This window comes from Heteronotia binoei, chromosome 2, assembly GCF_032191835.1.
Source record: "Heteronotia binoei isolate CCM8104 ecotype False Entrance Well chromosome 2, APGP_CSIRO_Hbin_v1, whole genome shotgun sequence".
Taxonomy (NCBI): Eukaryota; Metazoa; Chordata; class Lepidosauria; order Squamata; family Gekkonidae; genus Heteronotia; species Heteronotia binoei.
In genome coordinates this window covers 190,185,373-190,211,032 of record NC_083224.1, presented here as the reverse complement: position 1 = coordinate 190,211,032, position 25,660 = coordinate 190,185,373, and the positions used below count along the sequence as shown (strand labels likewise).

At 48.0% G+C, this 25,660-nt stretch overlaps 1 protein-coding gene across 3 annotated transcripts in view; it reads right to left on the bottom strand.

Moving 5' to 3' along the window:
* Window positions 1-25,660, bottom strand: part of LOC132567104 (transducin-like enhancer protein 1) — an 85,134-nt gene that overhangs the window by 42,158 nt on the left and 17,316 nt on the right. The window contains exons 6-12 of one of the 3 annotated variants that reach the window (XM_060232722.1): window positions 20,799-20,861; window positions 19,696-19,770; window positions 12,144-12,339; window positions 9,752-9,768; window positions 8,298-8,402; window positions 7,499-7,543; window positions 5,489-5,647 (exon numbers count right to left, since the gene is read on the bottom strand). In XM_060232722.1, coding sequence (XP_060088705.1) covers window positions 5,489-5,647; window positions 7,499-7,543; window positions 8,298-8,402; window positions 9,752-9,768; window positions 12,144-12,339; window positions 19,696-19,770; window positions 20,799-20,861 — 660 coding nt within the window. Of the gene's footprint in view, window positions 1-5,488; window positions 5,648-7,498; window positions 7,544-8,297; window positions 8,403-9,751; window positions 9,769-12,126; window positions 12,340-19,695; window positions 19,771-20,798; window positions 20,862-25,660 lie in introns of all 3 variants that reach the window. The other 2 variants (XM_060232724.1, XM_060232723.1) reach the window with 2 other exon arrangements.

Here is a 25,660-nt window from a genome sequence, read left to right as displayed (position 1 = left end):
CTCAGGGGTCCCCAACTTTCTTGAGCCTGTGGCACGTTTGTAATTATGACACAGCATAGGGAATGCAGACACAAAATGGCTTCTGAAGGAGGTGAAGGCTGTCACCCTAGTCCCAGAATGCTTCTGCTACCCCCAAAGGCTGTCATTCCACTCTGGGGCCTGTCATTCCAGTCCCAGAACACTACTTCTACATCCAGAGGCTGCCATTTCACTCTGGGGCCTGTCATTCCAGTCCCAGAATGCTTCTGCTACTCCCAAGGGCTGTCATTCCACTCTGGGGCCTGTCATTCCAATCCCAAAACACTTCTGCTACCCCCAGGGCCTGTCATTCCAGTCCCAGAATGTTTCTTCTACTTCCAGGGGCTGTCATTCCATGAACGGAGTGCAAAGAGACCTTCTTTTAAACTGATTTGAGAGAACATCTTGGAGAGAACTGTGGCTAACCCAAGGTCACCCAGCTGGCTCCACGTGAAGGAGAAGTGTGTTCTCCCTTATTACAGTCTACACTCTTAACCAATAAACCAAACTGTCTCTCCAACTGAAACCATCTGCCCCATGCAATTCCTATGTAGATGTAGTTTGGTGATAGTTATCCTCTTAAAGAACAACATGCAGCATATAAATTTGCCTTCTAACAGCAAAAAGACTATATTCTGACACAATCACAAAAGCAGCAAATCATGCCCACCAGAGACAAAGTAGGAGGGTCTACAAACACAGGGGTGGGGCGCTCTCCAGGTATGAAGAAAAATACAACTTTTGCAAATCAACCAAAAGGAGGAGGAACAGTCTCTAAAACTGATTGAGGCTGAGCAGAAACCAGGAAGTATAGGGTGCCATGAACAGCTGAGAGTCAAATAAAGGGAGGGGGGAATGGAGAAATCAAGATCCTGTGAGTTTAGAGAATCCTGAGTGGAGAAAGATTTGAGAAGGGATTTCAAATGGTCCCTCCCCTCTCACCCAGAAGTTCCTTTTAGGCCCAGTGCTTGTATTTAACAGGTTTTTATTCTTTCCCATTAAAATCCAAAATCAGCAATGAGATTTTTGCCCCTTCAAGATTTTTAAAGTTTCATCACACAACGATATTTTAACAGATTTCCTAAAACCATATTATTTATCCTATATATTATATTTGTAGATTCTCTCCCCACCGGCAATATAGTTAAAAGGAGCTTTTAATTTTTTTTTTAAACCCTCAATTGTGTGCTTTTTCTTTCTTTTCTTGCTCTGAAGTAAACTTTTCCAATTCATGAACGCTTGTCGGTGGCTCGGAGTGGAGACTGCTATCTGCCCTAGCTATTTACACGCTTCGGCTGTAGCCGAAACACAGCCAATAATTGTGCCGAGTGAACTGTGTTACAGCGCAATATGAAAAGCTGACATAAGATGGTTCAAAGAACAGAAAAAAACCTCAGATCTTTGCAGTTGGCTCTGTGTTGAAGCTTCTGTTTGTAAAGAGAAATGTGCAGTGGTCAAGTTATGCACTGAGGGGGCAGAAAGTGCAAGTTAGGAACGGTGGGGGAAGAGGAGAACGAACATGAGCTCCTTCCTTCCTCTGCTGGGACCTCTGAAATGAATTTTTCAAAACCTGGCAGCACACTTGGCTGCCTTTCCCAGAGGCCTCTTGCTGCTCTCTTCCCAGCCCACAGCTGCCGCAGTTGGCATTGGAAAGAAAAACAGGAAAACCTCACTCCCCAGGAGAGCAATTTGAGAGAGGAATTCTTTCCCCCCTCACCCTCCCCCCCCATGCCACAAGGCCACTATGCAATGCCATTCCTTCTTGTGGCACAGCCAGGCTGCAAGCATAGCCTTGGTCCTTCTGGTCTCTGTTATAACAAGGAAAGGGATCTTCTGATGAAACTACCCAAAGGAGTCTCGGAGCAGCTTACAATCACCTTTCGTCCCCTTCCCACAACAGGCAGCCTGTGAGGCCTCAAGGATCTGTCCTGGGACCTGTTTTGTTCAACGTCTTTATCAATGATTTGGATGAAGGAATAGAGGGAATGCTTATTAAATTTGCAGATGATACTAAATTGGGAGGGGTTGCAAACACAGAAGAAGACAGAAACAGGATACAGGATGACCACGACAGGTTGGGAAACTGGGCTAAAACCAATAAAATAAATTTTAATAGGGATAAATGTAAAGTTCTGCATTTAGGATAGGAGAGACTTGTCTTAGCAGTAGCATATGTGAAAAGGATCTAGGGGTCTTAGCGGACCATACGCTGAACATGAGTCAACAGTGTGATGTGGTGGCTAAAAAGGCAAATGCAATTTTGGGCTGTATCAACAGAAGTATAGTGTCCAGATGGTATCGCTTTACTCTGCTCTGGTAAGACCTCACCTGGAGTACTTTGTTAAGTTTTGGGCACCACATTTTAAGAAGGATATAGACAAGCTGGAACGGGTCCAGAGGAGGGCGACGAAGATGGTGAGGGGTCTGGAGACCAAGTCCTATGAGGAAAGGTTGAAGGAGCTGGGGATGTTTAGCCTGGAAAGGAGGCGGCTGAGAGGTGATATGATCACCATCTTCAAGTACTTAAAGAGCTGTCATCTAGAGGATGGTGTGGAATTGTTTTCTGTGGCCCCGGAAGGTAGGACCAGAACCAATGGGTTGAAATTAAATCAAAAGAGTTTCCATCTCAACATTAGGAAGAACTTCCTGATCATTAGAGCAATTCCTCAGTGGAATAGGCTTCCTCGGGAGGTGGTGAGTTTCCCTTCCTTAGAGGTTTTTAAACAGAGTCTAGATGGCCACCTGACAGCAATGAAGATCCTGTGAATTTAGGGGGAAATGTTTGTGAGTTTCCTGCATTGTGCAGGGGGTTGGACTAGATGACCCTAGAGGTCCTTTCCAACTCTATGATTCTAGGCAGATGGGGCTGAGAGAGCTGCTCTGGAGAGAACAACTCTAGTAGAACTGTGACTGGTCCAAGGTCACTCAGCTGGCTTCATGCGGAGGAGGAATGGGGAATCAAACCCAGTCCCCTCCAGATCAGAGTCCTCCACTCTTAACCACTACACCAAACTGGCTCTGCTTGTGAAAATTCTGTCACTGCCCCATATATTCTCAAAGCCTTTGTTCAAGCTCAGCCAACAGGAGCCCAGGAAGTCTTGATCCTTCTGGCCTCCATTATAGCAGGGTAAGGGGATCTTGTGATGAGAGAGTGTTCGTGAACATTTCGTCGCTGCCCAATCTATTTCACTGCTTATGCAAGCACGGACAACAGCATCCAAAAGGATCCCCCGATTCTCACCCACCAGCACTCCAAAATACTTAACTTTGTATCCTGACTGTGCTGCCCCGACACTCAAGGCAAACCACCACATTACTTCCCTGAAGTTGGTTTACTCATTCAGCTACATCCTGTCTGGATTCTGCCCTGTCCATGGGATGGAGACTGCACTGGTTGCCCTCACAGACAACATGTGGAGACACCTGGATCAAGGTGGGTTGCTTTTGGATTTAACAGCAGCGTGGTTGACCTTCTGACCCACTGCCTCACTGAAGTAGGAAATCGGGGGACAGCTTTACAATGGCTCTCCTCCTTTCTCCATGGTCAGGAACAGAGGGAGAGGATATCTCATGCTGCAGGGGGTGATCCTGACCCCAATGTTGTTTAACATCTACATGTGCCCCTTAGCTCAGTTGGTCTGGGCTGGATTGCCATCAGTATGCTGATGACATCCAGCTTTATCTGTTGACAGACGGATGATGCCCCAGACATTCTGCATAGGGCACTAGAGGTCGCGGCTGGAGACAGCAGAGCCGCCTGAGACTGAATCCAATGAAGACGGAGGTCCTGAATCTGAGTTGTGAGGGTCTGCCACTGAGAATCCAGCTCCCAGCATAGAGTGGGGCTTTGCTGACCCCAGCACCAAGGGTGAGGAGCCTTGGAGTGATCCTGGATACCTCCCTTTCAATAGGGGCCCAGGTCACTGCTGTTGTCAGATCTGTCTTTTATCACCTTCAGCAACTGGTTCCCTATTTCGCCTCCCAGGACATAGCTATAGTGATTCATGTGATGGTCACTTCCAGGCTGGATTACTGTAATTTGCTGTATGCAGGGCTACCCTTGAATCTGACCTGAAAACTGCAGCTAATTGAGAACGTGCTGGCATGCTTGCTGATGGCGACGTCTATGTGGGCACGCATTCAGCTGGTGCTCTGCCATCTCCCTATAGAGGACCGGATCCAGTTCAAGGTTATGGCATTGACCTTTAAAACCCTATGCAGTCTGGAACCAGCATACCTATGGGACTGTCTCTTCCAATATGTACCCCAAAGAGCCTTGCGCTCAGCTGAACAACATCTACCCTTAGTCCCTGGTCCAAAAGATGTCCACTGAGCCTACCTGGCTAGCTTGGTAGAACATGCTCCCGTGTGAGATCAGAGCCCTGCAGGGCCTGTAAAATGGAGCTGTTCTGCCAGGTCTTTGGCTGGGGTGCCAGGCATTCAGTTTAGTCCCTGCCCCACAGAGCTACTGCTCATAGACTGACTTTCAGAAACAACGTGAAGAAGAAGAAGATATTGGATTTATATCCCGCCCTCCACTCCGAAGAGTCTCAGAATGGCTCACAATCTCCTTCACCTTCCTCCCCCACAACAGTCACCCTGTGAGGTGGGTGGGGCTGAGAAGGCTCTCACAGCAGCTGCCCTTTCAAGGACAACCTCTGCCAGAGCTCTGGCTGACCCAAGGCCATTCCAGCAGGTGCAAGTGGAGGAGTGGGGAATCAAACCCGGTTCTCCCAGATAAGAGTCCGCACACTTAACCACTACACCAAACCAGCTCTCCACAGGAGTTATTGAGGAGTTATTGAGGACTGCCCTGAGTCTTACTCTGGTTTATTGTCATTCTGTTTACTGTTGACGTGCTTATTTAGATTGTGAATTTTAACTAGATTTTAACTTGTTTTTGTCACTGTTGATACCTGAATTCTGTAAGCTGTGCTAAGCCCTCTATTGGGATAGGGTGGGATATAAACCTAATAAAATAAATAAAATTTGCGCAAGATTCATGCACACACAAACTAGCTAGGGTTGCCAGCTTTCCACGTGGGGAATTCCTGGAGATCTTGGGATGCAGCTAGGGGAAAGCAGGATTCGGGGATGGGAGGGGCCTCGGCAACAGGGCACAAGGCCACGGAGTCCACCCTCCACAGCAGCCATTTTCTCCAGGAGGACTGATCTCTGAAGAACACAACTGGAAGATATTAAGGCTGCACCTGGAGGTTGGCATCCCTAAAACCAGCCCCAGTGTGGCTTTAGAGGGAAGCTATGGCATTCCCATCCTTATTAATTGATACATTTTAAAAATTCAGCCCTCCAAAACCGAACACACTCAAAAGTCCCAACTCCAATTTTCCATTTCAAATATGGAAGGAGCAAAATCACTGCCTCGTTCCCCAGTTTGTTCTCACACTACATACACTCTCTTGCACATGACCACGCAACACTTGCACACCACGAACCACGTGACACTTACTATGGCCACATCCTTGGCAATCCGTGGCGGGGAGGCACTGCTGGAGGAAGCCATGGAGGTGGGGCTGAGCTGAACGGGCTCCTTCCGCTGCAGGGACACTTTGTCCACTCCGTTCTCTCGGGAGGAGAAGGAGTGGACGCTGCGGGGGGAAGAGGGGTCCTGTGGGGGCAGGAGGGAAGAAGAGCATCACGGGGTGGAAACTGACACAAGACAGCTTCCCTGGGGGTAAGACCTGCTTTGCCTGCAGAGGATTCCAGGTTCGATCTCTACCTCAGTGGTCCTCCCCAGGGTGGTGCCCATGTGTGCCACGGTGCCTACTGACACCTTTCCTGATACATACCAGGTACTGTTAGAATGTAGGTGGGACAATTAAAAACAAAACATCATGTAACTTTCTAAATTCACAATGCACTGAACACTTCAATACTGTAGTATATTATTTAACTTCAAATCAAAATAGAATCAGCGTGCGCTTAATACACTTAAGCAGAATGCGCGCGTGGTTGCATCTTCCTGTGGTAGCCATTTTGCAGTTGGCCCCACCTTCTGAGGCATCCATTTTGTAGCTGACACATCACTCTGCGTCAGAATTCCAATGCCCACAGGCTCAAAAAAGGTTGGGGACACCTGTATCTAGCTAATGACTTTAATCACTTTCCCTGCCATTTAATTGCTTCGGAAAGTTCCCGAATTGCCTGGAATCAGATGTTTAGTTTCAAGCCTTTTTATGTTATAGAGCGACTGACTAGATTGCTAACCCACCAATCCTCCAAGGAGCACCGGGCAGTGCACAGAATACCTTCCCGGTTTATCCTCCCTGATTTGTTCTCAGAATAGCAAGGGCCGGGCCTGTAGCCTGTGAGGCACTGCCCCCTTCTAGGCAGGGCCCCCGACTTCCAGGGGGCCTCTGGCATGCAATCTGCTTTTTTTTCGTTTTCTTTTTGCCATGGCTGAGCCAGTGAAGCATCAACAATGGCAGCCAGAGCCACGAAAGCTGAGAAGGGCACAATGCAGAGTCGCAGGAAAAGCAACAGGTGGAGAGGAGGGAGGCAGAGGGAGCCATGTGGCGATGGATGGAGCTCCTGACTGCAAAGTGCCAGGGTGGGGGAGAGGGAGGTGGAAGGAAACCCCCCTGCCAGCATGCAAGGTGCATTTCCCTTCTTGACTTCAAAGTTTTAGGATCGGCTGCCTCAATTTGGCCACATTCAGAGCCTCCAGTTTTTGCCCCTACCATAGAAAGCTTATGAGAAGCAGCAAGCCCCACAGTGGATGGGAAAGAGTGCCCCTTTTTAAAAAGCCCTCCCCCCCCCCGACTTGTAAAATCTTGGCTATGGCCCTGGCAAGTGCATGACTGCCCACAAAGCAACTGTGACAAATGTCTTCCAAGTCAGTCAGACATTGAAGCCATTGCATTGGCTCTTGGATTTAATGACAGCCCCTCTACCTTCAATCACAGCCTTATCCATTATCAATCCATTATTCCACCAAGGCAGCTGCTCTCCGGGGTCTGAGGTTTTCCGTATCACCTATGAACTGATCTTTCAGCTGGAGATGCCAGGGATTGAACCCGAGACCTTCTGCACTACAAGCAGATGTTCTGCTACTGAGCTACAACCCCTCTCATCCCAATCCTGACATCCGTTGCTGAGAGGTTTTTATTCCCACTCACGAGCTGTGTATTTTATGCCCCGGTTCTTAAAACAAAATAGGCTTCTAGGCTTCACGGGATGTGAAGACATGCTCAAAATGGTGTGTGTCTGCTGATCTCTCTGAAGCCAGAAGCAGCCATTGGATTTGGGGCTCTCTTTCTTTTTCGTTGGCAGCTCTGCTTACAGATATTTCACTGCCTGGCTTCCCTCTCCCAATTCAAATTCTACAAAATGGAAATATGTTACCCCACATGCACTGCAGGACAAAGCGGTTTTAATCTTCATTCCCATATAGAATGCTTAGGCCTCCTCATGCATGACACACACACCCCATGCCAGAAAGCAACACCTATTCTCCTACCTCATCCACCACAAGGCTATCGTCACTCTTCTCTCCATCGCTCCCCTGAAAACATACACGTAAAGGGGGGAAAGAACAGCAAATATTACTCCACAAATTCATGAAGCTTCCTTCTCAAACCCCACAAGGATTCCCTCTACTGCCCTCCCACCCCCCCGTCTTCAAATATCTTGCAAGGATTCTGAGCATATGCAAAGCACGACCTCCCTTCATTTTAGCTTGCATTTTCAGCAGTGTTTTAGAAAATAAAAGCAGAGGCCGTCTGGAAATACATCTGATCTGGACATTGCTCCTATTAACCCAAACCAGTACCACTGAGGACTTCACAAACTGAGTGCACCCCTCCCCCTGCAGACCACACCAGTGGGAGATTTCCAAACAGGCCACAAGGTATGGCTTGTGTGTGGGGGGGTCTCATCCATAGCCCCCCCTCCTAACATTATATGGCCAAGTGTGGGAGATGTGCTGTATGCCAGAGGAAGGAGAGAGCATAAATGAGATTGGGGGGCAGGAAATCTTCATTGTGTAATTCCCACATCCGTAGCTCCAGTATTTAAAACTGGAAGTCTATTTCTAGCTATAACAAAGTGCAGTGAGAAGGAAAAGAAAGTTCCAAGTGGACTAATTCACTAGGCAAGGGGGGCGGAAAGACACACCGCATGTGCTCAGAGGCATTCCTTTTTTGCCATTCTCCCCCCTTTTGATGTAGCAAGACCAAAGGGCCTGAAAAGGTTTTCTGGAGAACACTGCCCACCCTGAAGCTTCCCTCACACGCCCACCCCCTTCAACGGAAACATACATAGTCTGTGCCGTAATCCTTCTCCTCAGACTTCCTCTTTTTGCCACCAGTCAGATAGTCCGAAATGGCCCGCATCCTTTCTCCGTTGGACAAGGCTAATGAACTCTGGAGAAGGGAGAGGGGCGAAGAGGAGACCCCCCCACCCCCATTTAAAGGAAACACATCAGTGACAGCAGGTCAATTTTCCCAACTGCCACACACATGTCACTTTTGAAAGAGGAGGCCCCGGGAAATACGTGTCTCCATCCCCTACTCTGACTATTCACAACCACATCTTTCCCTCACCATAACCACAAGAAGATATTGAAAGCCTGATGGTGTCTTTGAGCATGTCAGGACCCTTAAAACATAGGTTCTGGAGCTCCATGGAAGGGCCAAGCGCTCCAGTCAGGTAGCCCCAAGCACTTAATCAAGACCAGGAGTTGCAACACATATCTGGCAGAGTGCTGTGGCTGAGATCTGGCCAGAGGCCGAGCTCCCCAACATGTTAGCCAATAGAAAAGCCATTCAACCCTTGATGGGGCATTCCCTATCCAACTTTATGCCAACCTAGGGACCAAGAAAGCTCAGACATTGGGGCTTCTCATAACAAATTATGTTGTCAGACATGAAGCATCTCAAGCAGGAAGGCTGCTGAAACCAGAAGGCTTTGGGATTTCTCGCTTACTGTGAGAAATGAAAAACATTAACATTCCCTGCATGTAGAAATTTAGCATGTCAGCTATACTATGTTTCTAGATACACCAGTTTTATTTTTTTTCAGTCCTGGGTGGAGAAAACATTTAGATTTGCTTTATAGCCAATTTTTAAAAGTGCCACAAGCTCTGTGTTTTATCATGCAATACTTTTGATTGTACAGAAATGTCCTTTCGAACAGGGTGCAGGCAGAAGAATGACCCAAGGCTGCTAGCCAACTAAACTGGATTAGAGGATCAGCCGCCCCATCCTATCCAACATCTTCTCTGCATCCTAAAGGAGACAGCTTTTCATCCTGTTAAGAACCCTGCAAGGTAGACAAGATGAAGAGCTGGCCCCAAATCAAACAGGCTTTGAATGCCAGACATGTGTATTGAAAGCCTGACACTCAAGCACACTGCTGTGTCAGGATCATGCCCACCAAAGCATAATGGGAGGCTGCACACAACCTCCCCCCATCCCCCACACCCAAGTGAGGAACAGAGTGGCCAGCGTGCCAACCAATGGGACAGACTGGTGCATTTGCTTCTCACTCTGTTGCTGAGAATGTCCCCCCACCACCACCACACACCAAATATGCACAAAAGCAGCTTTAAGAATACACACACACAACAAGAAAAGCCAAGACATACATCCAACCAGCTCTTTCTGCATCCCTCCACCTCCTTTTGGCCAAAGCTTTCTCTCCACTAAGGAGCCCAAACAACTGGGAAACAGGGGAGGGAAAGCAAGAAACGGAAAGGAAAACAGAGACTTACGGGACCCGGGTCTCTCTCTATCGCCATAGCAACACCGATCAGTAACAGTGCAAGGAGGGGGGAATACAAGAGAGGATGAGATTTTAACAATGCGCAGGACACACACGCTTCCCAACATATTCATTTGAAATTTGCAAGCAAGACACTGTCAGTGTGTATGCGTGGGGAGGGCTTTCATCCCTCTCCTTCCTTATTACTAAATGGGTTAAGAATGGCCTTTATTGCTAAGCTGCAATTAAAATTTTAAAAGCCCAAAACTAAGTTGCATTGCTGCCGTTTGTTTGATAGCACCCTGGCAAAGCTAAGTGCAGGATTTGTTTCTTCTCTGCTCCCGCTTTTCCACTCACAAATTATGAGGCTTGAATACAGCCTACGGTGAGAGGAGAAATCTGCTAAACTCTCCTCCCTCTTTTAGGCCATAAACAGGCACACTGGGGGACACTCAAGGTGTTAACATGGGTTTACAGCTCCAGAGAATGTATCTGTCGGACTGCACATCTATTTGATTTGATGGCTGTTTTGACTATTTTGTCCTGTACACCCGCAATGTTTTTAAATTTAAATTGTTATATTGATCTTAATGTATATATTGTTTTTTATATTAACTGATGTAAATCGCTCAAAACCTGGCAACGGTTGGGGTGGGGCAATCAATTAAATCAAAACAACAACAAAATTTTATCCTCCTGGGCTTTCTTAAATGTTTCTCTTCAACAGCCCTGCAAGGTATATTAGGCTGAGAAAAAGAGCAGCTGGCACGTAGGCACCTGGGGATCTTCACAGCTGAGTGGGGATTCAAACCCAGGCCCTCCCAAGTCCTTGTCCAACATTTTAACTACCATAACCACACTGGCTCAGAACAAACTGAAAGACCGAGGATTTTATTTTTTTTATTTTTTTTGTTCCTTAGCAAAAATGGATTTTGATGGGTTCATTTCCATAATAGCCATCTTGCATAGACAGTATTTTTTTTCAGATTATACCTTCCCTCCCAAGATAAGATTCTGGGTATGGAAGTCGCTAACTCGCTCTTTGAAAACCCAGTGTTTTACTTCACTGTGTCGCTAAACTGAACCTCCATGGACACAGGCATTCTACCACCCAATTCTGGATGCTGGGATAATCTGTTTCACTTCTAGGGGCCATTTAATGTAACAGCAATGCTCCTGCTGGACCCTAATAGGCAGCGATAATTAGAGCCAAGCCCCAGCCACTTCCAGCAGCCACTTCCTGCTCTTGTAAGGTCTCAACTGTTCCTGCAGGGCTGGCGGCGCTATCAGGATACTCAGCTGGGCTTGCCTGGGTGAGTGACTGAAACTCCCCAGTCACTTCCTCATAGAAGAAGAAGATATTGGATTTATATCCTGCCCTCCACTCCAAAGAGTCTCAGAGCGGCTCACAATCTCCTTTACCTTCCTCCCCCACAACAGACACCCTGTGAGGTAGATGAAGATATTGGATTTATATCCTGCCCTCCACTCCGAAGAGTCTCAGAGCGGCTCACAATCTCCTTTACCTTCCTCCCCCACAACAGACACCCTGTGAGGTGGGTGGGGCTGGAGAGGGCTCTCACAGCAGCTGCCCTTTCAAGGACAACCCCTGCCAGGGCTATGGCTGACCCAAGGCCATTCCAGCAGGTGCAAGTGGAGGAGTGGGGAATCAAACCCGGTTCTCCAGATAAGTGTCTGCACACTTAACCACTACACCAAACTGGCTCTCATAGGCTTCCTAAAGGCATTTCATTGAAAAGATTAATGCCCCCCCTTCTCCCAACACTAAGAATTCTTTAAAAACATTAAAATGGTAAAAACAAGGATAAAAACAGTGTGAGAGAGAGAGATGCAATCTATTCTAAAACTGGATCATGTTTATTTATGTTGCTTATACCCTGTCTTTCTCCCTAATGGGGACCCAAAGCAGCTTACCATCATACTCCTCCCCTCCACTTTACCCTTACAACAACCCTGTGAGGTAGGTCACACTGACTGGCCCAAAGTCACCCAAGCAGGCTTTCGTGGCAGAATGGGGCTTAAACCTGCACATTTCAGATCCTAGTTCAAATTCCTTTAAATCAGCCAAGGAAGTACCTTGCTGGATTCAATCAAATCTGTTATCTCAATCTACCATCCTGGGACCCACAGGTAGATGGCCAAGATGAACATGCCTGTTGGTGAAGCCTGCGCATTCAGCGCAAGTGGACCAGGGCCTTTTTAGTGGTGGCACCTGGGCTCTGGAACCCCTTTCCTACAGAAGTTTGCCTAGCACTGAATTTACAAGCCTGATCAGATGAAAATGGAGCGCTGCTACCTGTGCTGTATCACTGACCCACTTTTATCCCCTTGTTCTCTTAACAGGCTCTCCCATGTCACTGCTACAAGCATCTGTCCCATACCTCTGTGCTCTGCATCATGAAGTCCTCGATCATCCTTCGGGACAAGCTGGGCCTGAGCCCCCAGTGCCCCGGAGAGCGCCAAGAGTCCGGAAGCACTGCTGATGGTAGCCAGACTTGCCGACTGCACGCTGGAGGGGTGAGGTGTCAGCGGAATGGGGGGTGCATGATGGGAGAGGTGCTGGGCCTGAATCTGGTGCTGGTGAGAAAAATAAGAGGTGGGGGGACAGAGGCACAAGCGGTTCTGAGATCACACCAAGAGTCCAAGAGCCCAGCACTCAGAGGCACGAGGGGTGGGTGCATATTATTTAACTTGCTTGGGATATCAGCAGACTCAAGAACTTGAAGTCAACAAACAAGACCAGAGGTCCCCAACCTTTTTTGAACCTGCGGACATCTTCAGAATTCTGCCACAGGGTAGCGGTGCAACTACAAAATGGCTGCCACCAGAGGTGGAGCCAAGTGCCAAATGACTGCCACAGGAAGTAGTTTAGTTTTAGTTTAGTTTATTTATTATTTATATCCCGCCCTTCCCACCAAGGTGGCTCAGGGAGGCTCATAGCACATAGGGCGGCTCACAGCAAGTAGAGCCAAGCACAAAATGGTTGCCACAAGAAGTGGAGCTGCACACACAGAGGACACCAAAGGACAAGGGAAAAGAGGGTGATTAAAAATACCCTGGGAAACAGGTGAAGGAGAATAAAACCAACACTGTGGCGGCAGCCATCCCTAAAACAATGTTATTTTAATCTCCACAGTCAATTGGATCTCCAGTAGCCATTCTAAAGCCCTGCAGTAGAGCATATGAACATATGAAGCTGCCTTCTACTGAATCAGACCTTTGGTCCATCAAAGTCAGTATTGTCTTCTCAGACTGGCAGCGGCTCTCCAGGGTGTCAAGCTGAGGTTTTTCACACCTATTTGCCTGGACCCTTTTTTGGAGATGCCAGGGATTGAACCTGGGACCTTCTGCTTCCCAGGCAGATGCTCTACCACTGAGCCACCGTCCCTCCCCAATTGGGCCCCATTTGGCCCCACCTATTTTGGTAGAAGCCAAGAAAGGTATCGGTGGGCATCATGTTGCTCAGAGGCACCACCACACGTTGGGGACCTCTGAACTACTCACTGCCAGCAAAAGCAAAGGACAGATTTTTCCCAGCTGGAATGATAGCAAACCATACTTCAGTTCTATAAATATTTCTAAAAGCTGCATCAAGCTTCCCCTAAAAATTACAGCAAAGCTGGTCATTACCAAAATTTTCAGTAGACCCCCATAGGTCAGTCAAGAATGGGTGATATTTTTGTTCATATTACATCCAAGCCCCACCAGCTATGAAGGGTCACAAAGTCTTCAGAGACAAGCAGTTTTGGAAGCAGAGAATAGCAACTTCGAAGAGTCCCGTTTACAGGAGTTACAAGGAAAAGATTTTTCTAAGACTATTTCCAAAATCCAGATTCTGGGACCATCAAGGAGCAAGTTTGACAAGGGACGACACATCATCATCATCTGTTATAATTGTTATCATTATTTAAATTTATGAATAGTCTCATCCCGGCAGACGTCAGGCTCTAGGCGATGTACAACAGGAGAGAAACATATAAAATCCATAAAACCAGTTAATTAAAACAAGTTGCAACCCAATGACATCCTGTATAACGTGCTACAGTTCAGCTTTCTAGACACTGGGAGCAGGGAATCCCCCCCTTAGGGGGAGGGGAGGGGGATGCCAACTTGGCAACTTCAAGTTTTAGTTCAAAAAATATATTTCTGAGAGTCCTCCTGCTGGAAGAAACAATTGGGTTGGTCACTGCATGAGGCAGTGTTGCGAGACTTTGCGGCTGCAAGCTCTCCTCGGCAAACGTGCGCCAAGGCGATTCCTTGAGCGGCTGCTCCTTCGGCAGAACAGGCCAGCGTGGTCCGGTTGAGATGTTGCCGCCCTCCGAGAGCAGACTCAAAAATCCATGACTGCATCAGCCCAACCCAGCTTAAATGCTTCCAGGTTTGAGATCAGAAGTGCTCAATCAATAGTGCACTTCTGGCTCGAACGAGATCGCTTCGCCAGCTCTGTTTTTTTGTAGGTACCAGGCTTCAAACGCATGTGGAAGACTGGGGGTTCCATTTTGTTGCCATTCGGGGCCTGTTTGTTATTGCTGTGCATTGTGCATCTATGTATTATGTATATCTGAGCCACTTCAAACAGAGCCCAAATTATAGGAGAACCAGATTTGGGGGGGGGGGGGGGCAGTGGACTCACCCCCCCCCCCATTGCCCATTGACTCACAGCCAAATGAATGAATTTTTGGCTTTCACCCAAAGACCTAGCATATCACCAACTCCCATATTTTTTTTTAAAAAAAATCCCTTTATAATTTATCCTGATTATGAACGGGCTCGCCCATCATTCTGTGAAGCGAGATACATCCATAATCTGGGCACTCTGGGAGACTGTTCTTGGACTGCTAACAAGGCAATATTTTCTTTGGAAACGTAGACACTGCGGAGAAGAAGAAGACCTGGGCAGGAACAGAAAACTGGTCCCCAGGAGCCATAGGACGAAGCTAAACTGGAATCTATACTAGGTGGAAGAAGACCTGGGGACCCGTGCCCTGGCTGCTGGCAAACAACAGAACTTCTGGAACACTGGGAAGGAAATATTCTGAACTGCATAGACAGCACAGCTGAGAGACAGAAAGGTAGGAGACACCATTTCAAAACCGCATCCCTCTGAGGAAGGGTGCTGCGTCATCCCTCTACTGAATCAGTCCATCAAGGTCAGTTTTGTCTACTCGAGCTGGCAGCAGCTCCCCAGGGTCTCAGGCAGAGGAAGCTCTTTCATATCACCTCCTGCCTGGTCCTTTTAAACTGGAGATGCTGCAGGGGGTTGAACTTGGGACCTTCTGCATGCCAAGCAGAGGCTCTACCACTGAGAAGAAACATGTCATGCTTTGGGGGGGCTTTTGATCTGGGATACCCAGCTTCAAACCCCAGCTCCTTGCAGAGGTTCGAGGTGTGCTGTGCTCTGCTGCAACCTCGGATTCCTCACATTGAAAACGGAAACATCCCCCTCAGGGCTTTGGGCAAGGCCAAGTGCAAGAAGGTAGGCAAAAGCACTTTGGAAAGTTAGGTATTGAAAGTTTGGCAGGTGCCACGTTAAAAACATATACATATGCATTTCCATGCATTAGAAAGCTGCATGCATTTATGCAAAAGGAAGCGCAATCAAAGTCAGTCTGCAGAATTTCCTCTGCAGGCCAATAAGAGGGATAAATGCGGGAGCAGCAAAGTCCCAGTCGAAGCTATTTTAGCAGGGCTGAACTGGCAGAAGGGGGGAGGCAGAAACACCTGGTAAAGGTAGGTTTGCAAGGTCTCCACTGGTCCCTGGTGGAGGGCGGGGGACATAGGGTTGCCAGCTCCGAGTTGGGAAACTCCTGGAGATTTGGGAGTGGAGCCTGAGGAGGACAGAACCTCAGTGGGGTATGATGACATTGAGTCCACTCTCCAAAGCATCCATTTCCTCCAGGAGAACTGATCTCCATAGTCTAGAGGTGAGCTGTAATTCTGGGGGATCCCCAGATCCCACCCTGGAGGCTGGCATCCCTAGGTAAGGGGCACAGGCTCCTTCTTCCCTTGGTTGGGGAGGGAAAGATCCTACCCCTTGTGACTCTGAGCAACATGTATGTCCTATGCATAAGTTGCTTGGCTGCTTGTGACCCTCCAGGAGCACCTTAAAGACTAACACCATCTGTGGCCGCAGGGGAGGAGCTTTTGTGAGTCACTGCGGTCACTTCCTCAGATGACCAACAAAAGCTCCTCCCCTGCAGCCACAAATTGTGTTAGTCTGGAAGGTGCTGCTGGACTCTTGCTTTTTTCTGCTACTACAGACAAAACATGGCCGCCAGTGTTCCCTCTAAGCTGAGTTAGCGTGAGCTACCTCACAGGTTCTTAAGTCTCCAGCTCACACGTTTCTTGTCTTCGCTCAGGAAAGATGACCCCAGAGCACACTGATTTGTGCAGTCGCTCACAACTTTAATGCCAGTAACTCAAAGCAGAGTTTTTGCTCACAAGACTCTGCAGCTTAGAGGGAACACTGAAAGCCACCCATCTTGATCTCTGACCTTCAAGTAACACAGGTACCAAACTATAGGTTTCCAGGTCTTGAGGAAGTACCCAAACAAAATGCTCCTGGGGAGCAAGGATCAGTAAGGGTGGGTCACAGTTTTAAAATTAAAATGATCTGGTTGCTTTCTTACTCTTACTGGTTGCCTTCTCTGTTATGGCCCCTTCCTGGTGGAACCAGCTGCCGGAAGAGGTGAGGGCCCTGCGGGAGCCTTGCTCAGTTCCGCAGGGCCTGTAAGACAACCCTCTTCTGGCTGGCTTATAACTAACCGGCACAAGAAACTAAGTGTGGTTCTATTAGACTTCTGTTATTCCTAATGTTTTAAATGTTTTAACTGTGTTAAATGCTTAAACTTAATCTTTATGTTGGATTTTACGTTGTGAGCCGCCCTGAGCCACTTGGTGGGAAGGGCGGGATATAAATCATAAATAAACTAAAAACTAAACTAAAATTACTCTAAGGAGTGCATTCCCAATGACCTGGAGACCCAAAACCTGGAGCAGGTGCAAAGCTCCTCTACTACCTGACAGCTGAATGCTCGTTGCAACTCAGCCCTGCTGGGATGCGGGTCCAGACTCTCTCACTCGATGGAAAACAAAGCCATTCTGAGAGCGAAAAAAGAATTGAATTGTGCATGTTGTGCTGATCAGATGCCCCGGCTCCCACTTGCATTGGCCCGGCAGTTCAGGCTGCGTGGGCGTAATTTCCAGGAGCGGTCAGAGATGTGCAACGTCACTTGCAAAATACAAAATCAAATTTGTGCTACTGCATGTATCGAAGGGGCTGCGCTAAACAACTTGATCCTGGAGGAAAGCTTGGCCTTCCCACCTCCTATCACAGGGGTCTTACAAGCAGCACACCCTCTCCAGGACAGATAGGTTGCCCCCCTCTCTAAACACAGGCAAATATCACACACCTCTCCTTCCTGTCTTTGGAGAATATCCTGGACAGCTTGCAGCCCCAGAAGTAGGAAAAGAGCTGATCTGACTGAGAAATCCTCTTGCCTAGAAGGGTGGGTTTATTCCGCTTTTCCACTCCCCCTCCCCGTATTTTTTAAGTACATGGGTTTTGACAGAGCCCCAGAAACTGGGTCAGCTTTCCCTTCCCTGGCCTTTTAAATTAAATATCACTGTTCATACTCAAAAAGCTTTCAGGAACAAGCCAATCGCTTCTCCTCATTGGTTAACCCAATCCGACTCCCTGCCTGGATTGTCTTCAGCCTCCACACTCAACACTCTCATTCCTGACAATGCAAACACAGGCACTGATTTGTTTTTTTAGCACTCCAAAGTCACCTTCCCAACTGCTCATGTCCCACAGTAATTACGTTTGACAGAACCAGAGTTATGAAAGGGCTTGTTGGCCCAGGGGCGTGCTTCTGTCTGAGCACACCTTTGAAGAAGCCCGGCATCTGGAGCTGGGTGCAGAAATTAGCAGACATAAAAACTTCCTATTTTTTATAGTCAGGTTTCTAGCCCTCAAGACTGTTTCCCAAACTTCTGACTCATAACTCCCCTGTTCTCCTGCACTGCATTTGGATGCACACTTTAGTCTGATCACCTGTTTTCAAAGGTCCAAGAGTTCAGAATTACGCACCCTCAGGAAAGAAATCACCTTGGGGTTTCTATATGACTCCGCCTTCAGGGGGTGCCTCTCAATAGGAAGAAAAGTAAGCAAGCCCAAAGCTATGATTCATGCACAGATGCAACAGGCAGCCTCCTTAGTAAGTGCATACTTTGGGTTCAGTGGAATCTTTAACTATCCCATTAGAAGAAGAAGACCATAGATTTGTACTCTTTGACTAAGTCTTAGAATGGCTTACAATCTCCTTTACCTTCCACCCCCACAACAGACACCCTGTGGGGTAGGGGTGGGGTGAGAGAGCTCTCCCAGAAGCTGCCCTTTTGAGAACAACTCCTACGAGAGCTATGGTTGACTCAAAGCCATTTCAGCAGCTGCAAGTGGAGGAGTGGGGAATCAAAAAACCTGCATCTTACAGATAAGAGTTCACACACTTAACCACTACCCCAAACTAGTTCCTTTCTGTTGGTACACTGACTGTGACTCACAGTATCAGTATCCTGCTCCTCAGTTTGGGGATAAGTGTGATTTGGTGACCAAGAATCAATCAAATGCCCCCCCCAAAGTTCTGGGCCCCCCACAGCTCAGACAGCCCCTCCGCAACAGACGCCAAGCTCTCCCAGCTGTTGAAGGCTCGCCAAAGGTCAAGCACCTCTGAGTCTCCCCAAAGAGGCATGGGACATTTTCATCAGGCAGGGCTCCCGGGGAAGGCGGCAAGGCCAGCTGGACAGATCCTGATGAACCTGCTTGAATCTGCGGGCCATTCTTAGTGGGAAAAGAAAAAGCAGTAGGATTGGCTGGAAGCGGGGTAGAGCATCTCCCGTTCTGGGTGAATAAGGCTGGATTCCTCTCAGTCCAACCAGCTGCTGCCTGCAGAGACTTGTTTTGTTCCTGAGGGTGCGCGGTGGATCACCAGCCCTCTCCAGCCCACTGTAACGAATCTCATTACCCACCGCCGTTCCAGTCACATCCCTCCCTAATCCACCAGCAATACACCCATTGCCTCTCTCTCTCTCTCTCTCTCTCTCCCTGCTTCCCACTTGAGCCACACTGGGCTTTTCAGAGGTCTGGGAGGGGGACCGTCTGCACCTGGGCAGCTTGCCTGCAGCTCCCCCACGGTGGTCATTCCATAGGGCCCCAAGTGCCAGGAAGTGCCAAATAGCCAATCAATAAAAAGGAGACAGCTACAGACCTCCAACAAGATCTTGGGGATAAAAAAAGCTTCCAAGAGTCAACGCTCCCTTCATCTCACGGGAACCTCCACTCCCACAAGGGGAGCTCTTATGTGTGAAAGCTCATACCTCAAAAATCAGAGGAGGAGATGGAATTTAAACCTCAGCCTTCACTTGGGAGTCTCAGAGGGGCTTACAATCTCCCTTCCCTTCCTATCCCCACCCTGTGAGGCAGGTGGAGCTGAGAGAGATCTGACAGAAACTCCTGTTTCCAGAAGGAGCTCAGACAACTTGGGACTAACCCAAAGCCACACCAGCAGCTGCAATGTGGAGGAGTGGGGAATCAAACCCGGTTCTCCCAGATTAGAGTTTGTGCACTTAACCACTACACCGAACTGGCTCTGGAGGTGTTGCTGGACTCTTCTATTGCAGACTATCTCCCATGTTGAAATCTGGCACATGCAAGGCCTGAGGAATAGCAACCCCAACATAATGGATAGTTTGATATTCAGTAGCTTGCATTCAGTTAGTCAAGTCTCAGGCTCCAAATCCTAAGCCGATCAATCACGAGCGTCCTACATCTGCTCTGCTATGTCTGGGATCCCACCCCTGAGCAGCAGCCAAGAGTTTGGAGGATCCACCAACAAAATGGGATTTGGGGGGGGATGGAAGGGGTCCACATACCCCGATTGCCACGTTCAGTTCTGCCATAGTCACCTGCTTGGCACGTTCCACGGCTTGAACCACCTGCTGCTGATGCTGCAAGAGGTTAGAAGAAGAAAACAACAACACTCGAGTTAGCAGAAAGATGAAAACAGCCCCGTCTTCCTGGCCTCTTCTGCAGCCCAGAAACCTCAGAACTGACCACCCCCGGGGGACACAACACCCCTTATCCAACGCTCACACCAGCAGCTGCTTACCCTCATTCCCGAAGGCCAGCTCTCTTCCCATTCCCTCCAAAATGCCCCCCAGCCTTCTTCAAAACCCACTTCTCCATCCTTATTCTCAGCCCCACAGGAAACGAAGCCCCTGCTTTTCTTTCTCTCAGATATGAAGATCTCAGTCTCCAGGAGGCAGAGAGATGCTCCAGGGCTTCTCTCAGGCACCAGACTGAAGGTGCAGCAGTCATCTATAATCAAACCTGAATTCTAATGCTTGGTGACAATGTAGTGTGACCAACAGCAGAACGCTCCATGAAGCTATACAAACAGGAAGGGAGGGACTGCGGCTCACAGAGTGGCAGAGCATCTGCGTGGCATGCAGAAGGTCTCGGGTTCAAACCCTGGGATCTCCAATTTAAAAAGGACCAGGCAATAGGTCACGTGAAAGACCTCAGCCTGGGACCTTGGAGAGCTGCTACTAGTCAGAATAGACAATATTGACCTTGATGGACCAAGGGTCCGGTTCAGAAAAAGGCCGCTTTGTGTGTCCATGTCAACAGAGGCTTGTTCCTCCACGGCCACCAGAGAGAGGAGGTGGGGTGCAGCAAATAGGAGCAGGAATCTCCAGGGGCCACCAACAGACTTAACCCACACTCCAAGGGTGTCGCTGCTCCCTGTGCGTCTTCTCTCATGGCTGCTGCTCATGCTACAAAGTCCCCTCCTCTTCCATTAAAAACCCCCAAAATTGAAACGGCCATACTGCTGGCAGCACAACCATTCCAGCTTCTAGAGGGTGCTTCCTAATTTACCTGTATGTGCAAAGCTAGCGGGGTTGGGGGAATAACGCAACTATATCAACAGCTGCCGTGGATCAAGGGAGGGGGGAGCAGAGTTGGGGACACCCACCTCTTGGGACAGGAAGGGGATGAGCTGCGCACAAATGACATTGAGCCGCTTGGCAATCTCCGTCTGCAGGGGGAGGAGGAAAGACAGGGGGGAAAGAAAAAGTTATGGTCTTGCAGAGAGAGCGTGTGCCTCACATGCAGAAGGTCACAGCCCCCCAAGCAGAGGCGCAGAAGAGGGGCTGCCAAAGCAGAGTGGATAACTTCCGCCCAACTCCATTTGGACTGGGCTCAATCTATTACATTTTTATTCTCCCCTAAAGACCTCATGGTACGCCCTCCCTTTCCCCATTTTGTTCCCGCAACAATCCTATAAGGTAGGTTAGGCTGGGAGAGAAGAACTAGTAACTAAAGCAAGTTTTGTGGCAATCTGGGCACCTGAACCCAAGTCCCCCACCTAATAAGCAAACAACATTCACATCTCCAATCTGTTTTCCCAACATCTGACTCACCTGCCAACAGAGGGCCTGAAATGTGGATGGAGGGGCATCCCTGCCAGACTTGTAACCCCTGCCTGGTCCTTTAACGGCCCTCCCCACATGACCATCCATAATCTTTGGCAGGCCCCCTTTAAGAAGAGATGCAATATGAGTCTGATATAACAAAGGACCTCTGAGCATAGACAAAGTCCCATCATCAGTAGAGGCTAGGCCTTTCTGCTGCAGGGGAATGAGCTAGGTTAGGTTATTTGAACACAGAACACCCTAATCCCCATGGACCTCTCTGGGAGACAATGGGCCAGTCACTCCCTCTAACCCACCTCACAGGGCCGTTGGGAGGAGAAACCGGGGAATCGAGAGCCACACCCACTCCTGGAGCTCCCTAGAGAAGAGTGAATTTTTTAAAAAGTGGTAAATTGTTAAGCTTCGATCAAAGCGAAGGGATCAAGGTGTGCCCATCATAGTTTGTATTCCAACTGTGCATTTGAAAGCACTGGGTTGGAAACCAAGGGATCTAGAAAAGGGGAGGGGGGAGAGACAGACAGAGAAAGGAGAGGGAAAAGGCTGGGAGGGGCAAATTGTGTGCATGGAATTGGCGGCAGGTATTTTCTGGGAAAGATTTAATTCTCTCCTGGGGCCTGCGGTAATGGATTCTCCTTTCTAATGCACTGATGGGCAGCTCAGCTCCTGGGGGAAGCACGGCCTCCGATTCACTCGGCCTCGTTAATGTTCAATTTAGTGGCACTTTAACGCTTGCGGTATGAAAAATGATCAGGTCTGGCTCACTGGCTTTCCCCTCCCCAACCTCCTTTCCTGTGCGTGAGGGGGGAGAGAAAAGGAAACACACACACACATGCACACACGCACAAGCCAGCCAGCTTTCACTCCACAGGCCTTTGTGCAGATGTAAGCAATCCTCATTTTCCAAAAGCTACCATTAAAACTGCTGCCACTGAAAAACCATGGATAGGCTGTTCCAGTCCCCAGCTGTTTTTACCCACCTGCTTTTACCTACATAAGGTATTTATAAGTCACCTTTCCCATTTCATAATCGCTTCAAGGGGCTTCCAATTAACATAGGACAACAACTAAAAAAAAAATCACAAGCGATAAATTTACAGAAGACGGAAAATAAAACACCTATTTGAGTTACCACAAGCCACAGTTTAAAGCCAGGGGGAAAATCCAGGTTTTCAAAGGACTTCCAGCATCCACAAAGGTCCCTTGCTGTGACCAGAAGGCCTCTGACCAAGGGGCCATGTGATTCATGGGGGAGGGAATTCCAAAGATTAGAGCTGGCATCTTTATGGCTGCCCCAACAGCAAATGGCACATGGCTTCTCACTTCTGACTCTTGGCAGACTTCACCTTTTTTTAAAAAAAGGTAAGGCACACCATAGATGGATATAGCAGCATTATTAAGGAAGACTCTGGTTTTAATCTTCCTAGTATTCTTTGTCTGAATTTGTCTTTTAAAAAAAATGCAACTAAAATAGTGCTGCTGTGATCTGAATCTCTCACACACACACCTTACACTTCTGATCAGTTTTCTACCTCGAACATGTCAATCTTTCGCAAATCGGCTTACGAAAGACAATCAACTTATGCTGGCATAAGACTGCTTTTGATGGGGACTTTCACAACAGAATGCGTCTGGTTTTTTTTTTTAAAAAATCCCTGCACATAAAAACAGGGTAAGGAGGGTGAGGTGTTGCTACCTAACTTTTCACTAGCTTTCTAGGTTCAGGGAACTCCTTGCATGTAGAAGCATTCAACCAGGTAAACCACCACCTAAAATGTTACATTCTGGACACCGTTTGACTGCTTGGCCAGACAAACTCCTACTTGGCTAATACAAGCCTGGAAGAACATGTAAGCATGTGCAGATTGCTGCTCCTCCCTCACGACGGACTTGGTGGTTGAAATTGTGGGATTATTTTGTTTTGGATAAGCTTACTTATGATTTAGACCCCCATCGTTCTCAACAAATTGCTTCCCTGAGTTTTATAGAAAAATGGCGTCCCTTTATAGACAAAGTGTTAGCTGATAACAATATTCCTAGTAACTCCTACCATGCTATACTGATGTCATGTCTGTTGTTGTAATTTTGCTCTAAGATGGCCTATGGTGTACGCACCTACTTCCCTGTTCTGTATTGGAACTTGGTGCACACTTACTGATTTGTTGATGTATTTGTACCGTGTTTCTCAATTCAATAAAGCATTTTAGAAATTGGGGAAAAAAGCATGTGCAGAGTACTCTTCCCTTACTCTTGAGCAGTGTTCCCTCTAAGCTGAGTTAGCGTGAGCTAGCTCACAGATTCTTAGCCTCCAGCGCACACATTTTTGTCTTGGCTCAGGAAGGATGACCCCAGAGCACACTAATGTTATGCAGCAGCTCACAACTTTTAAGGACAGTAGCTCACAAAGTAGAATTTTTGCTCACAAGACTGCAGCTTAGAGGGAACATTGCTCTTGAGCGACTGCAATGTATCGCCCACTAAAGTGAATAGGCCAGGTGCCAGGAAATTCCACTCTCAACACTGCTACAACCTAGACAAAGACGTGGCACAAAACCATTCTCTCAATTTCCAACTGAAACGCAGCCTCGCTTTACAGGGTTGTAGGAAGGACATAAATGATTCCATCATTCCTTTCAGTCGTTAACTTCCAGGTAAGGCCTAGAGGTCTCCCAGAATTACAGAGAATCTAGAGATGACTATAGAAATCAGCTCCCCCAGAGAAGATGGCTACTTTGGAGAGTGGAGTATATAATATGATACCCTGTTAAAGTCCCTCCCCTCCCCAAACCTCAGCATGGAGTCCTCGGCCCTAATCCAGCTCTAGTTGAATTCCAAGATGCCAACTGCACAGCCAACAGAAGAAGACAGTTCTGAAACATCCTTCTTATCATACTGAGAAAGCACATTCCCTACCCCAAAAACTCTTCTCAGCAAGTTTTCTATTGTTTAAGCAGCTGGCTTAAGGACCCACAATTTAAAAGAAAAGCAGTGTTAAGAACACAGGGGAAAACAAATAACATAAAACACCAAGTGCTCTGTATTATTATTATTATTATTATTATTAAAAGTAAAGCCCATTGTGAAAAAATACAACGGGCTCTAGAAGGCAGCTCTGGGCAAATGCCTGCCAGCCTTGCTTTCTTCCCATCCACCCAAGCGAAGACATTGACTCCCCCCCCCCCACCTCAAGGGGACCTGATCTCTGTCATCTAGAGAGCAGTTGTAAATCTGAGTGATTTCCAGTGGTTCCCCAGTAGGAAATGGCATTGTACCTGTCTGAGGTCCTATCCTTCCTCAAACCCCCCCTCTCCAGGCTCTACCCCTTAAATCTCCAGGAATTTTCTAACGTGGAGTTGGCAACCCTATCTCCTTTCCTTTATCTGCCCCTCTGACTTCAGGTTTCCATTGCCTTCCCCCTCCCTGCAGCCTCTCCACAGGAAAATGAAGTCTTTCTTCACAATGCGAGGGGGACAAAAGCAGGTTACATTATTCTCCTCTACCCACTTTGATCTGAACAACAATCCCGTGAGGCAGATTATGCTGAAAGTCTGTGACTGGTGTGAAATCATCCAGTCAGTTTCCACAACCCCCACAGCCCTGGCAACAGTGCTTCCCCAAGAGGAAAGGTCTCTCCCTCAGAGGCCTTTAGTGATACCTTAGGAATTTCCAATCAACCTGGAAAGGTATCACTAAAGGCCTCTGGATGAGTGTGCCCCCCCACCAGCCTTGCTGTCTTCCCACCCACCCAAGTAAAGATATTCACTCCCCCCTGCAGGGGACCTGATCTCTGGAAAGGGAGCAGCCTGTTTATCTGCTGCTATGGAACGGGTCCCTCCCGGCTATGAATGAACATTTCTATTGGTAAGTTGAAGAGAAGGAACTGCTACTGTTTTGTCTCATGAACACATCTTTCAGTTTACTGTTTGCCTCACTGTTTGTTTTGCAGCAGTGTTATTTGTGGCTGGGCGGGAGACAAACTATTCCGGACTTCCTAAAATGGGCCCTGAGGAGAGGCGGTAGATAGGCTGATAGACGGTGCTGGGGAGGAGCCAGTGGTCGTGGTGCATGTTGGCACCAACGACGTGGGAAAATGCAGTCGTGAGGTGCTGGAGGAAAAATTTAGGCTGCTAGGCAGGAGACTTAAGGCCAGGACCTCCAAGGTAGCCTTCTCAGAAGTGCTACGTGTTCCACATGCAGGGCTGGAGAGACAGGCACAAATTAGAAGTCTCAATGTGTGGATGAGATAATGGTGTATGGAGGAAGGGTTTAAGTTTGTTAGGCACTGGGATGCTTTCTGGAACAAGCGGGAGCTGTACAAAAGAGACAGTCTCCACTTGTCCCCAGATGGAACCAGGCTGCCGGTGCTTAAAATCAAAAAGGTGACAGAGCAGTTTTTAAACTAAAT